At 53.8% G+C, this 15,140-nt stretch overlaps 1 protein-coding gene and 1 long non-coding RNA gene across 6 annotated transcripts in view; one reads left to right on the plus strand and one right to left on the minus strand.

Annotated features, from left to right (window-relative positions):
- N4BP1 (NEDD4 binding protein 1) overlaps window positions 1–5,880 on the plus strand; it is a 56,008-nt gene extending 50,128 nt beyond the window's left edge. The window contains exon 7 of the mRNA XM_003126990.6: window positions 1,139–5,880. Coding sequence (XP_003127038.3) covers window positions 1,139–1,496 — 358 coding nt within the window. The 3' untranslated portion in view covers window positions 1,497–5,880. The remainder of the gene's footprint in view (window positions 1–1,138) is intronic.
- Window positions 5,881–11,477: 5,597 nt separating this feature from the next.
- The window catches only part of LOC102163610 (uncharacterized), an 81,338-nt gene continuing 77,675 nt past the window's right edge, over window positions 11,478–15,140 (minus strand). For 3 of the 5 annotated variants that reach the window (XR_014805054.1, XR_001309042.3, XR_303775.4), the window contains exon 4: window positions 11,479–14,086. This is a non-coding gene — a long non-coding RNA (uncharacterized LOC102163610). Of the gene's footprint in view, window positions 14,087–15,140 lie in introns of all 5 variants that reach the window. The other 2 variants (XR_014805055.1, XR_014805056.1) reach the window with 1 other exon arrangement.

Genomic DNA, 15,140 nt, shown 5'->3' on the forward strand with positions numbered 1-15,140 from the left:
CTCAGCACATACTTGTGTGGGTATACTATCGGGCTCTAAACTGAAAAGAATTAGAGGCACTGCTCTCGCAGCTTTTTAAGGCAGTGAGGCTTTATAGCTGATCCTTTCCATATATATCGGGCCTTTTGGGGGTTTTGGGTTTGGATTGGAAAAGGGCATATGGCTCATACATGTTCTGCACAGGAGACCAGCATGATTTTAGCTCCCTGGTCTTGTGTATCATTTCGCTTTTGGGTTTTATTACACAGGTGAAGACTTAGTTCCCAAAGGTTCTGCTTCTCTGCCTGCACCAGGAGCATAGCAGCCATTTTTTAACACCTGCCGGCTGTCTGTACCTGTCATTTTTCTTCCAGAAGTCTTAACTTGGAAATCCTCTGCTCGGCTTTAAGACCTGAGGCCTGTGTGCAAGCATCAATGCCAAGGCTCAGACTTAATGGAAGGAGCGTTCTCTGGCTCCTTTTGCAACCTCAGCAGCCTGGCAGCAGGGTCATTCCCTGCTCACCTAATGGCTCCTTACAAAAGTGTTAACTAATTGAGTAAGAGGTTGGTGATTGCTGCCCCCCACAGAGGGACTGACCTTTTGAAGTTGGGAAAAGTGTTTCTCCAGCCTCTTTTCAGCTGCAGTCAGAGTCCAGGGGGAGGCTGTTTTAACAGTGTGGATGCCCTGTGCCCACTCCCTTATACATACTCATATGGGCATCAGCATCTCACCCAGGCCTCTCTGCCCAAAGTGGGTTCCTTTTTCTGAGCCCGTCAACCAGCTCCCCACAGAGAATCAGATTCCGAAGAAGACACGGGCCCTGTTTCCAGATCTTTTGAAAGCTCCCAGGTGACTCTTGTGCGCCTGATCTAGAGCCAGGCAGCCAGGTCGGCCAGTCTTCCCAGCAGCAGGCCAGGGAGGTGGAGTTGCTCGTGAAGAGCCATCATTCCCTGTCAAGAGCAGTCTGGAGTTGGTGTCAGTGGCATCCCGGCGGGCCCCTCTGTGGGCAGCTGCCAGGTGTGCTGTGGCTGCAGTCCTACATCTTGCCTTCAGAGGCCCGGGAGCAGGAGCCCCTTGAGCCTCAAGGTCAGCAGCTGGTGTTTTCAGACAGATTTCTTACTTATAACCCAGCTCACCAGGACTTGCTTCCATTCACAGAGATATGCAGCCCCTGCTCAACGCCCTGCCAAATGTGGGCATATTTGACCCCAACTTCAGAGTCCCTGGCCCTCAGGCAGGCAGCACCAGCCATCAGCCTCCGGCCCGGATCCAGGGCACGCCACCCAGCCACTGGCTTCCTCAGCAACCCCGCTTCCCGCTGTTGTCGAACCTGTCCAGCATCCAGCAGAACCTGCCCATGCCAGCACAGCGATCTGCTGCCGAAACCAACGAGCTGAGGGAAGCCCTTCTGAAGATCTTCCCTGACTCAGAGCAAAGACTGAAAATCGACCAGATCTTAGCAGCTCATCCGTACATGAAAGATCTGAACGCGCTCTCCGCCATGGTGTTGGACTGAAGCTGTCAGGAGCTGGGGCTCAGGGCTGAGGACGCACTCGCGCTGGTATCCGCACGGCACAGCCGCAAGTGACGTAATGTGAAGAAACCAATTTCCCAGTGGAAATGCTGTTGTAGTGTATAGAAAAAAAACAGATGTTCTGTGTATAAAAAAAATCTGGGTTTTCAAAACCAGCTTTTTTTCTATATATAAATTATGCTGCTATTACAGATTTAACATTTTCTGTAAAAGGAAAGTCTACATTTTCTGCCTGTTCAGAACTGTTTAATAGCAGTTACTCTTGAGTGTACTTACATTTTTATGTTTTTTAAACTATTTTCCTTAACGCTGAAAATATTGACAAATGGATATGATTAGCCTTTCTAAATAAAAAAAAAAAAAAGTTGCTTTCTTAGGGAAAGCAAGACCTCTTAAAGTATATTTTCTTGAGATGACTATGTCACGTCCACTAACATGCAGCGTGCTCATCCCTCCCAGCTTCCTCTACCCTCACCCCTGGAATTAGAGCCCTTGGAGTTAACTTGCCTTCTCTGGGGTCTTGTCGTTGGAGCCATTTGTGAGAGTGGACCAGTGGTGCCACTAGATGGCACCTTGTACTCAGCCATTATTAGTGACCAGGGCAAAGGTGGCCGCATAGAGTATCAGGGCTGGAAGAAACTAGAGTCCATCTAGTCCAGCCCCTCTTCCCTCCTCCCTGCAGCAGAGGGAGCTGGGCTCAGAGTGCCCCCGTCTGGACGCACCCAAGTCCACAGCTGTGGACCGGACTCCTGTCCAGGGCTTGCTGTCCCTGACGGACTCTAGAAGTCACGTCTTCGCTTCTGAGGTAATAGTGAGGTGTGAGGAAGTCAAGTGAAGAGCCTCATTGTGAGAGTACTTTTGTGTCCACAACCATGGGAAATGCCCCATATGAAGTTTGTGCAGCTTTGCCAAAAAAAAAAAAAAAGAAAAAAAAAAAGGTTTTCTATTCTCAAAAATGACCCAAGCCAGTAAATAGCATCAGTCGCTTCTGTGGGGGCCCAGAGCCCCGTATTTATTTTTCCTGTGTTTGTCTCTAGTGTCCTCCTAAGCTGCCTTTCCCCTGAGTCTTTCTCAGAACAGATATCTCAGTATTGTGTTTTCAGTGTGGCCCAATGTTTTGTGTCAGTGAAATTCTTTTTCTGGAAAATTAATTCCTAACATCTTGAGTGTTCTCCTGACCTTCAAAGGGCTTTGTATTTTATACCTGTTCCCTCCACAGGCTGCTCACGGTCAGTTTTACATCTGCCCTGTAGCTCACTTCTCTTCTGGCCCCCGAAACGCTGCCGAGGCCTTGGTGCTGGTTTGTTCTTCGTGGTGAGAGGACTTCGTCGGCCATGAGCGATGTGGGTGGCTCCCCACAGTGCTCCCTCCAGGCATGTGTGATCCCCACACCCCTCGGGGGGTGAGTCCAGAGTCCTGCAGGTGGCCAGCCTTGTGCTTCAGCTCTCTTTACTCCTGGCTGCTCTTAAGCTGCACCATGCCGTGAAATTGGTTGTCAGCTGTGGAGCAGGTTGGGCCGAGGCACCCACCCAGCTTCGGATGTGGAGTGAGAAGACTCGAGTCTGGCCAGGAAGTGACTTCAGTCACAGCACCTGTGCCTCAGCTTCACAACTGGTGGTTTTTAAAAATGACAGCAGACTGTTGAGGGCTAGGGCCGTCTGCAGTGACTCCGACCTTCCAGGTCAAGGTTTGGGCCCGTGGCCTTGCCAATCCAGCCCTCCAGTTTCAGAGAAGGACCCAGGGGGTGTGTCTCGGTTGCCAGGGCTTCATCGCAGGTCTTCCTGGAAGGGGGTGGAGCCTCCACTGATACCTAGAGGTCAGGAGTTTTCTGGAATCTAGAAGTGACTTGGCCTTTGCATATGTGAACTTCCAAGGTCTTAGTATTGTTTCTGAGAGCTCTTTCTGCCCCTTTCCTCATTCTTGGGTACAGGAAGGAAGAAATGCAGATGATGAGGTGTGAAGAGTTCAGAACAGCATTACTCACTCACCTTGGACAATTATAACTTGAAACAAAATTCATAATTCTTTCTAAAGTCTCTCAAGTTGAGTTATATTTAATATTTAAAAACTCAATTCTCAAACCATTATTTACAAAGTTATTCCTATTCTCAGACTCCTCCTAGTACTAAGCTCAGTGTTGACGCTACGAAATAGTTTTCGATGGTCCACCTCCCGTGGTAGATTTCTAAGCTACCACTTTGGGGGCGTCAGCAGCAGTGCTGCTTATAACTCCTCTAGGCTGCCGTGCGTGGTGGCTCTGCATCCTGTATTTCACAGTGTTCCTATGAAGTGGGTGTCAGGGCAGAGGACCCCCCCCCCCCTTGTCCAATAGACAAGTCTGGTGCCTGGAGAGCTCGTCCGGAGTTAAAGAGTAAGGAGGCGGTGATGCTGAGTGATTCCCAGGCCTCAGGCTGCCACCTCTGAAGGCAAAAGAAGGACTGGTTTAACCTTTCTGTCAAGTAGCCTGTGTTTGAGCCCGTGTAGGCCACAAGCTAGAAAAACAGGAAGGTGGCCTCTTGGCCATCCTGGTCGAGGGGTCGGCATTGTTCCGACAGGCTTCGAGAGGCGAGGCTGTGTCGCCAGGTGTCGTTGTCCTGTTACAGCTTTGGCTCTCAGTGAGAGGAGAGAGTCTCGCTTTTTTTGCTTAGGCTTATTGTGGCTCTTGTGATCCCCATGTAGAAACCCATGATGCTCTGAACGGACCCCACCCCCCGCCAGGTCCCATGCCCCTCCTCCTACCGTGGGAAATGGCCCCGGGTGCCCCAGAGATGGGCCTCGGCCTGGCCTGCCTCCCACAGCCTGCCGAGACGTGGCCTTCTTCTGGGACTCCCTCCCCACTTTCACCCCCACCCCGCCACCCCCACCGGCAGCAACCAGCAGCCCTTCTGTGTCCCCACCCGTCCTTCCTGTGGCCCTGGGCCCTCCTCCCCTCATCTCCTAACTGTAGTTTGTTCAGTTCCTCTGCCTCGCTCCGTTTCTTCATCATCTACCTCTCCATTACTCCTCGCGTGTTTCAGATCCTTGCCACGAAAAGAACTTGATTTCTCTAAGCATCATCTCCGCTCACCGCGTTCCCTCCCCCTCCCACTCCTCACTTCCTCGTCCACAAGCTGGGCCTCCATCCCACCACGTGGACATAGTTTAGAAGCCATCAGGGACGATTTCGTGGCCAAATTCGGTGGCCTTTCCTCTCTCCTTCATCTCCACGTCCACACTCAGTGACCATGGCATGCCATCGCTGACCTGACTTTCCCTCTTCTCCAAGATTTCCTCACTCCTAAACAGTCTTCATTCCTTTTCCTTGTTTTACCTAAAGGCTGGTTTGGCAGGTGGTTCTCAAACTTTGGACCAGCTCTGGGGCTCATGGCAGGGAAGGCAGCTCCGAGTAGAACCACAGGTCACTGGGCACTACTCGGTAGCTCTGGAGTCCAGCCTGGCTGGCATCTGCAGCTTCAGCAAACCCCATGTAGGGGGTCCTAGACCACGTTTGAGAAGCTCTCACCCTTAGGGTCCCCACGCCTCCCTGACTCCAGCTGTCCCCTTTGCAGTGACTCCTGGTCCCAGCTCCAGCCCTCCTCTTTAGGAATGCATTTCTGGCTCTACCTAGAAGCCCCGGGACAGCCTCAGACTCACTCCCCAGACCCTCGGCTTGTCTAGGTTCCTTGCTGCCCTGTCCCGCCCAGCCAGCCATAAGAGTCCCTTGTCCCTTTTTGGCCATTGCCCCCTAGTCGTGCCCTCACGGCCTCCCTGTGGGCATCAGCTTCTGACCAGGCAGTCACCCTCAGCTTTCCCCGCCTCCCCCGAGACTGCCCAGCTGCTAGTGTATCCAATAAAAACACAGTTCTGGAGAGCCCTCTTGTTATTCAGTGATCAGTGGCTCACTTGACCAGAGCATCAAGTTCAGACCTCCCTGAGCTTGGTATCTGTGGCTGTCCACCCCCCAGTGCTACTTGATGGCCCGCTTTGTATCGCCCACCCTCTCACTACAGGCACCATCTCCTCCGTTAGCCCTGGACTTCTGCCTCCGTGTGCATCTCTTCTCTGCTGGAAATGCCCTTTCTCCCAAGTGGCGTTTGGCGTCCCTCCTCAAAGGCCCAGCCCTGAGTCCCCCTGTCCCCTTGCCCAAAGCTTCTGACCAGAAGCAGCCTCGCGGTGTTCTGTGACCTCACAGCACTTGTGTCTTGCTTTCGGCGCTTGCCCCTCTGGCTGGTGTCACTGCCGCTATTGTGTACTGTGTCTTACCTCCTTTTCTAGACTGTGAGCTCCTCGTGGGCAGGGCTGTCTGTGTTCACTTTCTGTATTTCCCATGGCACCTAGCACAGTGCCTTGCACTTCATAGGTGCTTAATAAAGTCTGCTCAATTGAACTGGAGGGCAGTGCCTTCTTGCGGTGGCATCTTGCAGCCAGCCAGGCCTTCTGAAGTCAGATTCTCCGCAGTTGCTCCCCAAAGCCCAATACTCTGCACTTTCCCGTCTCTTCGAGGCTCCCACACCACCTGGTCCAGGGGTGGCATCTGCTCTGGGCCGAGCCAAGCAGTGTGCTCTGTCTGCCTGGGTGCTGGGGCCGGGGCAGGCACCTGGCCAAGCTGGTCCAGTCAGAGCCTCTCCTTGGATGGTCCCCTCTGGTGGGGGTGGGGGACAGGGGTTGGGGGCTGAAGAGTATTGCCCCCAGGTCTGTTGGAGGGTGTTCCCTGCCCGGGGGTGGGGGGAGCTGGTCTGTGGTGGGAGCGAAGCAGAAGCATGACAGCAAGCTTCCCGGGGACCCGAGTTCCAGGCTCCCTTGTCACGGAAACCTGATGGCACCCCAGCCCTTCTTCAGAGGTCCAGGTTATCCCGACACACTTCAGTTTTCCCTTAAGCTGGGCTTACACCCCTTGAAGTCAAGAGGCTTGAGTGAAATACGTTATCACATATTTCGGCAGATGAAGTGCGGGAGGCTTATCACATCTTCAGGAAGATCCCAAAGGCCACTGCAGCCACGCGGCAGGAGCATCCCCCGTGAGAACGCAGTGGTTAGTTAGCCTGATGGTTTCCGGGTTACCTCAGGAGACTCCACCCCGACCCTGAGCAAGCTGGCTCTTTAAGCGGCATTCCCTCATCCTCCCACGGTGGCACCTAAAAAGGTTCCCTAGCTGGGCAGAGCCCAGGCCTGCCCCTTAGGGGTTAGACCTTCCATACCCTTCCGTGTCCACATTGCTAAGACAACCGTGATGGGACAGTCCTTCCTACTCCAGGACTCTCTCGAGGAATAACGTGCCTAGGACGGTACCTGACACAGAGCCTGTCAGGGACAGTGGGGACCGTGACTCTGCCCAGCAGCCCTGTGAACACGTTTTTTTTTTTTATCTTTTTGCCTTTTCTAGGGCCGCTTCCGCGGCATATGTAGGTTCCCAGGCTAGGGGTCTAATCGGAGCCGTAGCCACTGGCCTACACCACAGCCACAGCAACGCTGGATCCAAGCTGCGTCTGTGACCTACACCACAGCTCATGGCAACACCGGATCCTTAACCCACTGAGCAAGGGGAGGGACCAAACCCGCAACCTCATGGTTCCTAGTCGGATTCGTTAACCACTGCGCCACGATGGGAACCCCAGCCCTGTGGGCACTTACACGGAACAGTTAACACCCTCCAGGTCATCCCAGAAGGAGTGATCTTGTGTCCAAAAAGCTCAGAGATCTCGCCTTCTGGATTCTGAATGCTCTCTTCTGTCCTTGCTGACTCGCCAGCAGATTCGGGGCCAGACTCTGTTCAGAGCTCCGGTGGGGCCATGGGAGGTCTGGCTGTGACCTAGAAAGGACACCATGCCTTGAACACGCTGGGCACCTGGAGAGCCCCTCTGTGTCCTCACAGAGAGGGACCCAGAGGGACGCCTGCTCAGCTGCTGCTAGGTCACAGGATGCACGGGAAAGCCAATCCTTGGCTGACACAGGCCCCTCCGGGTTGGGATTTGCCACATCTGCTCCTCTCGCCGCGCTTCTGAGCTCTCCCATCTTGTAGGAGAGGACGTGAGGCCCAGGGATGCTGAGGCGTGCACTTCCCAGAGCCCGCGTGTCCATCCCAGCAGGCTGTTCCACCCCTGCAAGAGGCAGACTCCGCCAGGGGTGACTTGGCAGCCAGAATGGCCCTCGAGGTGGACCGCCTCCCCCCAACCCGATGAACAGAATTGAGGGCTCGTGACCGGGGTCAAGGTTGTCAGGCTTCTGGGCAGAGGGAGGCTGTGGAAGGAAGCTGCCTCGCACCTCCCACCTTCCTGAGCAGTGGGGCCCATGTCCAGCCCTGTTCCTGCCGGGGGAGCGGGAGGAGTGCCAAGAGCATGCTATTTTTTTTTTTAAAGCAGAGCAGCACTGCAGAAGCTCCCCGGCCGGCGTTCGCCTGGGTATGCGTCATACCCGCCTTCCTTTTCATGGAGGGGGACACAGAACAGTAAAATGACGGTGACAGTTTTTGAAAACTGAAAGCAGACCTTTTTCACAGCTCAGGTTCCAAGCCTATGACATCTGTGCTTTCAGGGTCGGTGACAGTCAATGGGGAAACTGAGGCCGGGCAGGCAGGGATTTGCCCAGAAACCGAGCATCAGTGCCCAGAACTCGTGCTGGAGCCCAGGATCCTGCCCTGGGGCTTCTGGAACCGCCCCCTGCCACCTCCTCCCACACACAGGACTCCCAGCCACAGACCGCAGCTTTTGGGGCTTTCCTTCCCACCAACCCTTCCCCCCCACAAGTCCCCAGGGAGCCCAGCTTGGCCCCCACAGCCTGAAACCCAGTCTGGGGTCAGGCCTGGGCAGGCCCTGCCCTCCCCACTCCTGGCTTCCAGAGAGAGGAGGAGGGGGCCTCCCCTGAAAAGAATGCGCTTGTCTGCCCGCCTGTCTGGCTCCAGGATCAGTCTAAGGTTTCAGCCACCAAAAAAGGCTGCAGGAAGGAGGGGGCCTCCCGCAGCTGGCTTCCAGGAGCCGCAGACACTGCTTTGCTCACACGACCTCCCCAGACCGGAGCGTCGCTCAGAACAGCAGGTCCCTCTTCTCCCTTTGTCAGAAGCCCCTTCTCCCTTTGTCAGAAGGGCACTGGGCACTTATTCCCATTTTAAGGCTAAGGAAGCTGAGGCCCAATGGTGAGTGGTGGGGGTCCAGATCCTCTGCATGCCTCTGCGATGCCTCCCTCTCCCCTGTCCCCTGGGTGTCCCCGGGCAGCAGCTGTGTGCCTGGCACAGTGCTGGGGGAATGGGAGAAGCAGCCAGAAGGGCCCTTTGCCCAAGCACCCTGTGCTCCCCAGCCCTGGCGATGAGGGCGTGGGCCTAGCTCTGCCACCTGCTCTTGCTGTGTGACCTTGAGGAAGTTACCCAGCTTCTCAGATGAGGCCAGTTCCTTCCTCTGCGAATGGAAGGGATGGTGCAGGGGTCTTCACAGCTGGTGATTTTCAGTCCTGGTGTGCACCTGGAGGAAAGGCTTTAAACATGCTGATGCCCAGGCCAGGCCCCAAACTGGGTCAGATCAGCATCCGGAGCTCCAGGGACACCGTGTGCCCTCAGAACCAACACAGGGGTGAAATCCTGAGACAAGGACCTGGCCCCCGCGAGTCCCTCCCTTTCCTGACACCACCTTCAGCCCGACACGTGGTTCCAGAAAGGGCCCTGCTCAAGGCCTCATTGACCTCCATGTTTTTCAAATCGCAGTCCCTGCGGAGGCAGGACTGGAAGCCGGGGGGCACCGAGCTGAGCGGCCATGGGGCCCCCCGCCTCCTGTGCCAAGTGGGACGGGCTTGGCTGTTTCTTCCCACCCCGCAGCTCAGCTGTGTCCTCACTTCCTGGCAGAAGCTGGCTCCACTTATACCTGGGGACATTTCTGAGCGAGGACAGAGAGAGTGGAGCACCTGGCACCCACTGAGCATGCAGGCTTCTTTCCACCAAACAAGCGCCTTCCCGCTGCCCATTACCCACCCTGCAGACCCCAGTCACTGCCCCACATGGTGCTGACAGGGCCTGGGGCCCAATGGGGTCAGCACCCGCCACCTGGACAGGAGGGGTCCTCCACCTGGAGATCTCCGATCTCAGTGAGCAGAGGCTGGCGGGCTTGGGCTCCCAGGACCATCAGCCACTAGGGGATACGTTGAGTCCGGATGCTATTCCAGCAGTGGTCCTCCGGCTGCCTCCCTGGGAGATACAGTGTCTTCTCCCAGCGTGTTTCCAGCCCTCTGTCACCTCGAGCTTTCTCACCCCAGACCACATGGGACCGGCCGAGCATCACGGGCAGTTGGAGGTGGCACTGAGCAGGGATGGTGGAGGGTGACGGGCCGAGAGGACACCGAGAGGACACAGAGCTGATGGCAACAGAGGGACTGCCCACCTCAGACGTCCCAGCACCTGGCTCGGATCCATCTGCTGTCCTTAGGCTGGTTGGAATTACTGTCCCAGCCTAAACCACCACGTGGGGCTCTATGTCCGCCATCACCGTCATGGTGGCAGAAAAGTCTGCGGCCTGGGCCTGCACCTGAGACCCCTCCCAACGGGAAGTGACTTGAAGACAAGAGCCCCGACCCTGTCCCTTCACAGCCCCCCCCCATCCCCCAGGCTGAACCCAGACCCCGTCTGTGTGGTCTTTCCAGGCATCCTTTAGTCCCAGCCACCGCCAGAGCCACAGCCACATCTTACTCAGGTGGGTCTCTATGGCAACCCAGCGGGGTAGGGGTAGGCAAGCATGGTTCCCCCACCTTATAAATATGGAAACTGAGGCAGGGCCATCCTGTGACTTGCAGAGCCAAGTCTTGAACCCGGGTGTCCACCCTCCATTCGTCCCCTGAATGCCTCAGGAACCCACAGCTGAGTGTCCAGGCACCCATTCACCGATAAATCTCTACTCCCTTCTGAGAGCTGCCTTTCTGCTGGGGAGACATCATTCATTCCCAGTCAGGACCATATATATGAGCTCCTAACTCCTCTGCACTTTGGTTCCTCTGTTGTACACTCGGTCACTGCCATTTGACAGGATAATGCTATTATCCGCCCCATGTTAATTCAGAAGACTTAGTTCTTTGGCCCTTTTTTCAACTTTTTCGAAGGGTAGTTGACAAATAGAAGAGTACACAAATCATAAATAGGCAGCTGGCCGAGGGTTCCCAAACCCAGCTCCATCCCACTGTGCCATCAGCGTCCGGACGAAGAAAGAGAACGTGGGAGTTCCCACTGTGGTGCAGTGGGTTAAGGATCTGATGTTGCTGCAACTCAGGTATAGGTCGCAGCTGTGACTTAGATTTGATCCCTGGCCCGGGAACATCCATGTGCCATAGGTCTAGGCAAAAAAAAAAAAAAAAAAGAAACAGAACATGTGAGCTCCCCAGCCTCCCCTGTGCCCTCCCCACCCCCACCAAGGTAACCACAGCCTTGACTTCCTAGGTGCTTTAATAAGGCTCCACCCTCCTCCTTCTGTACAGGGCAGAACAGGACCCTTTTAACACAGAGGAGAGGGAAGCTTCCGTTGTGGCCCAGTGGGTTACGAACCTAATATCCATGAGGATGCAGGTTCGATGCCTGGCCTCACTCGGTGGGTTAAGTATCTGGCGTTGCTGTGAGCTGCGGTGTAGGTCTCATTTGTGGTGTAGACTGGGAACTCCTATGTGCCGCAGGTGCGGCCCTAAAATGCAAATTAATTAACTAATTAATTAATTAAACAAGGGGAGAGAAAGAGCCGAAAAGCCGCCTCTAGGACTCTGTGTACAGCATCCGGGTCCTGGAGCTGCGTGGGGCCCGCATGCCCTGGGTCTCTACCACCCAGTCCTGCCCAGAGGAAGACAGGAGGCACCTCTGGAAAGCAAATCTGCAGAAAAGCACTTGCACATCTCTTTCCAAGAAAAAGAGCACTTCTTCCCCCCCTTATCTTTAAAAATCGTTTGAAGTCTTCAGAATCACATGCCCAAAAGTGGACCAGAGAAAAGTAGCCAAAAGAAGGCTGTTTCTTTTTCTATTTCTTTTATTTCCTTTTTTTTTTTTTTTTTTTTTTTTTAAAGCTGGAACCTTTAAAGAACCGCCATCCAGCTGGCCTGCATTCCAGGGCCTTTTTTCAGGCCCCTGCCGTCCCTCGCCCCTCTCAGGAGAGAGGACACCCCTCGCCTGCCTGTCCTCCTGCACTTGGTAATTGCAACCAGCTGTCCAGAGCGGAACCTCACACTTCCAGGCCCATGCAGGTTTGTTCTCCGGGTGTTTGCAGGGGATGAGGGTGGAAGTCCTTACCCCTGCCGCCCACGAGTCCATCTCCTCTCAGGTTAAGGGTCCCCCAGTTCTGGTCCCAGCTCTGCTGTGAATGCCCTTGGGCTCATCTGGTCCTGGGCTTCAGTGCCCCAATATGTAAAGCGAGTGAGTCCCCACACTGCTCCTGACCTGCTGTGGGACAGACCCGTGCAAGTGAGAGCACTGAAGATTTGAGAGGTTCACTTTTCAAGGCATCAGCTCCAAGCCCACTCTTCCAGGAAGTCTCCCAGGAAGGCCCCGTGCCCCTCAGCACATCGACTTCTGGACTGTCTTCATGCAGCAGGGTCTGCAGGCAGGCGCAGTGCTGCAGACAAGGTGACATAGCCTCTGCCGTCGTGGAGCTGTGGCCTGGGTCCCTTTCTCAGCGGGCGTCTCCCATCGCTCCTTTCACAGGGCGAGTGTTATGTGGGGTAGGAAGCAGGGGCTGGAGCTTGCACTCCTTATAGGTTTCTGTCGAGAAACTTCGTTGCAAAAACAGATACCCTCTCAACCTGGCTGAAGCCAAGAGTCAATTTATCAGAAGACACTGGTTCCAGTTCTCCAGGTCTCATTGATGTACCTTGGGCAAACTTTGCCCATCCCCATGTGGGAAGTAACATGATGTCTTTTCTATCAAAGAAAATCTTGGTGACTCCTTTTTTTTTTTTTTTTTTTTTTTTTGTCTTTTTGCCATTTCTTGGGCCACTCCCGCAGCATATGGAGGTTTCCAGGCTAGGGGTCGAATTGGAGCCGTAGCCACTGGCCTACACCAAAGCCACAGCAATGCAGGATCCAAGCAGCATCTGCAACCTACACCACAGCTCACGGCAACGCCGGATCGTTAACCCACTGAGCAAGGGCAGGGATCGAACCCGCAACCTCATGGTTCCTAGTCGGATTTGTTAACCACTGAGCCACAACGGGAACTCCTGGTGACTCCATTTTGCTTCGGTTTCGCCTTCCTGTGACCCCCCCCAACCCTCCCCTTTCCCTCTTCTCCCAGTAACAATGTGTTTCAAAATAGCCAACGGGGAAGAGTGTGCGCCCTGACCCGACCAATGGGAAGGGGACAGGTACATCACCTGCGTTAGGAATAATAGGGGAGGGTCCTTTGTTCAGCGCTCACTTTTTGGAGTGCCCACGCCCTTCTGCAGAAGTAAAGAGCCTTGTCGAGGTTTCTCCTTGTCCATGTGTCTCACTTTCTGACCCTGACGACCCGAGCCAGAGTTATTGTAATTTCCAACACCCAGGCCAGCATCCCCATTTCAGGATGAGGGGGTGGGGGTGAGACCGACCTTTGAAAACTCTTGCAGCTTCAGCCTCCCTGATCCTTGGGATCCCTTTTTCTCATCCAGAGAAAAGGAGGCCAAAAGCAGGAGGAACAAACTGAGGCTTCTTTAGAAAACAGGCAGACATTTCTTCCAAAGCTAGACACGAATCTACTCTTTGATTCAGTAATTCCATTCCTAGGTATTGACTGCAGAAAATGAAAACATGGCCACAAAAAGGCTTGTACAAGAACATCTAGGGAGTTCCCGTCATGGCGCAGTGGAAACGAATCCGACTAGGAACCATGAGGTTGCCAGTTCGATCCCTGGCCTTGCTCAGTGGGTTAAGGATCCGGTGTTGCCATGAGCTGTGGTGTAGGTTGCAGATGCGGCTTGGATCTGGGGTTGCTGTGGCTTTGGTGTAGGCCGGTGGCTACAGCTCCATTCAGACCCCTAGCCTGGGAACCTCCATATGCTGCGGGAGTGGCCCAAGAAATGGCAAAAAGACAAAAAAAAAAAAAAAAAAAAAAAAAATCTAGTGAAAGACCAACAAATTTGGAGGGCCTGAAGGACCTGATTTCCAGATTTAGGAGAAATTTACTGAAACAGGATATTATGTTATTGGCTAAAGGACAGACACATAGATGAATGGAACAGAAGAGTGTCCAGAAATAGAGTCACACAAATATGGCCCATTGATTTTTGACAAAAGTGCAGGCAATTCACGAAAGGATAATCTTTTCAGGAAATGATAGGTCTGTGTGACAGACACTTGCCTGGCAGCCCCCAGCCCCTTGCCTCCTGGTGTTCAAACCTTCGTGGAAACCCACCCCCCTGGGTGTGGGTGGGACTTGTGACTTGCTTCTCACCAATAGGATACGGCAGAGCGAACAGATGTTGTTACCATGGTTGCGTTATGTTGACAAGACCCCATCCTGCCAGCCATTTGCTCTGAAGACTCTCCCTGCTGGCTGGATGGAATAACCAGCTGCGTTTGGAAAGCCCACGTGACAAAGCACTGCAGGGACCTCTAGGAACCGGGTGGCCTCTAAGGCTGAAAGTCACCAGCAGGGCCTTCATTCCTACAGCTGCAAAGAAATGAAATTGTACCAACAGCTTGAATGAGCTTGGATTCTTTCTTTCTTTTTTTTTTTTTTTTTTTCTGTCTTTTTGCCTTTTCTTGGGCTGCTCCCACAGCATATGGAGGTTCCCAGGCTAGGGGTCAAATCGGAGCTGTAGCCGCCAGCCTACGCCAGAGCCACAGCAACGCAGGATCCGAGCCGCGTCTGCAACCTACACCACAGCTCATGGCAACGCCGGATCGTCAACCAACCCACTGAGCAAGGGCAGGGACCGAACCCACAACCTCATGGTTCCTAGTCGGATTCGTTAACCACTGCGCCACGACGGGAACTCCAAGGAAGCAGCTTTCTAAGCAAGCCTCCAGATGAGTATACAGCCTTGCCAGTTTGCAGCCCAGTGAGACACTAAGATGACCCAGCTAAGCTCTGCTCAGACTCCTGACCCACAGAAACTGAGATCATAAATGTGTTGTTTTAAACACCAAACTTGGGATAATTCACAATGCCACCTAGAAAACTAGTATAATCCATAATCTCAAAACATAAACTTCTACGCATATCTCATACCATATACCAAAGTTAATTCAAAATGGATCATAGATGGAGTTCCTGTTGTGACTCAGTGGGTTAAGAATCCCACTAACATCCATGAAGAGGAAGATTCGATCCCTGGCCTCACTCAGTGGGTTAAGGATCTGGCATTGCCTCAAGCTGTGGCGCAGGCTGCAGATGCAGCTCAGATCTGGCGTGGCTGTGGCTGTGGCTGTGGCAGGCAGTTGCAGCTCCGATTTGACCCCTAGTCTGGGAACCTCCATATGCTGAAGGGGCAGCCCTAAAAAGACCAAAAGAAAAAAAAAAAAGGAAGTGAAGGAAAGAAGGAAGGGAATAATGGATCATAGGTCTAGTTGTAAAACCATAAAATGTATAGAAGAAAACAAAAATATTGAACACAGCTATGTTTGCACAGAAGGGTCAAGAGAGGAGCCAGGGGGCAATGGAGGGGAGCACAGTTGTGACCCATTAGGACTTGGGGTCCACAGCTGCCCAAGTGGCCTGGGAA

The sequence above is a fragment of the Sus scrofa genome, chromosome 6 (assembly GCF_054392235.1).
Source record: "Sus scrofa isolate SSC_HxYL_T2T_F1_AM1 chromosome 6, Sscrofa_HxYL_maternal_Yorkshire_Landrace_v2.0, whole genome shotgun sequence".
Classification (NCBI taxonomy): Eukaryota; Metazoa; Chordata; class Mammalia; order Artiodactyla; family Suidae; genus Sus; species Sus scrofa.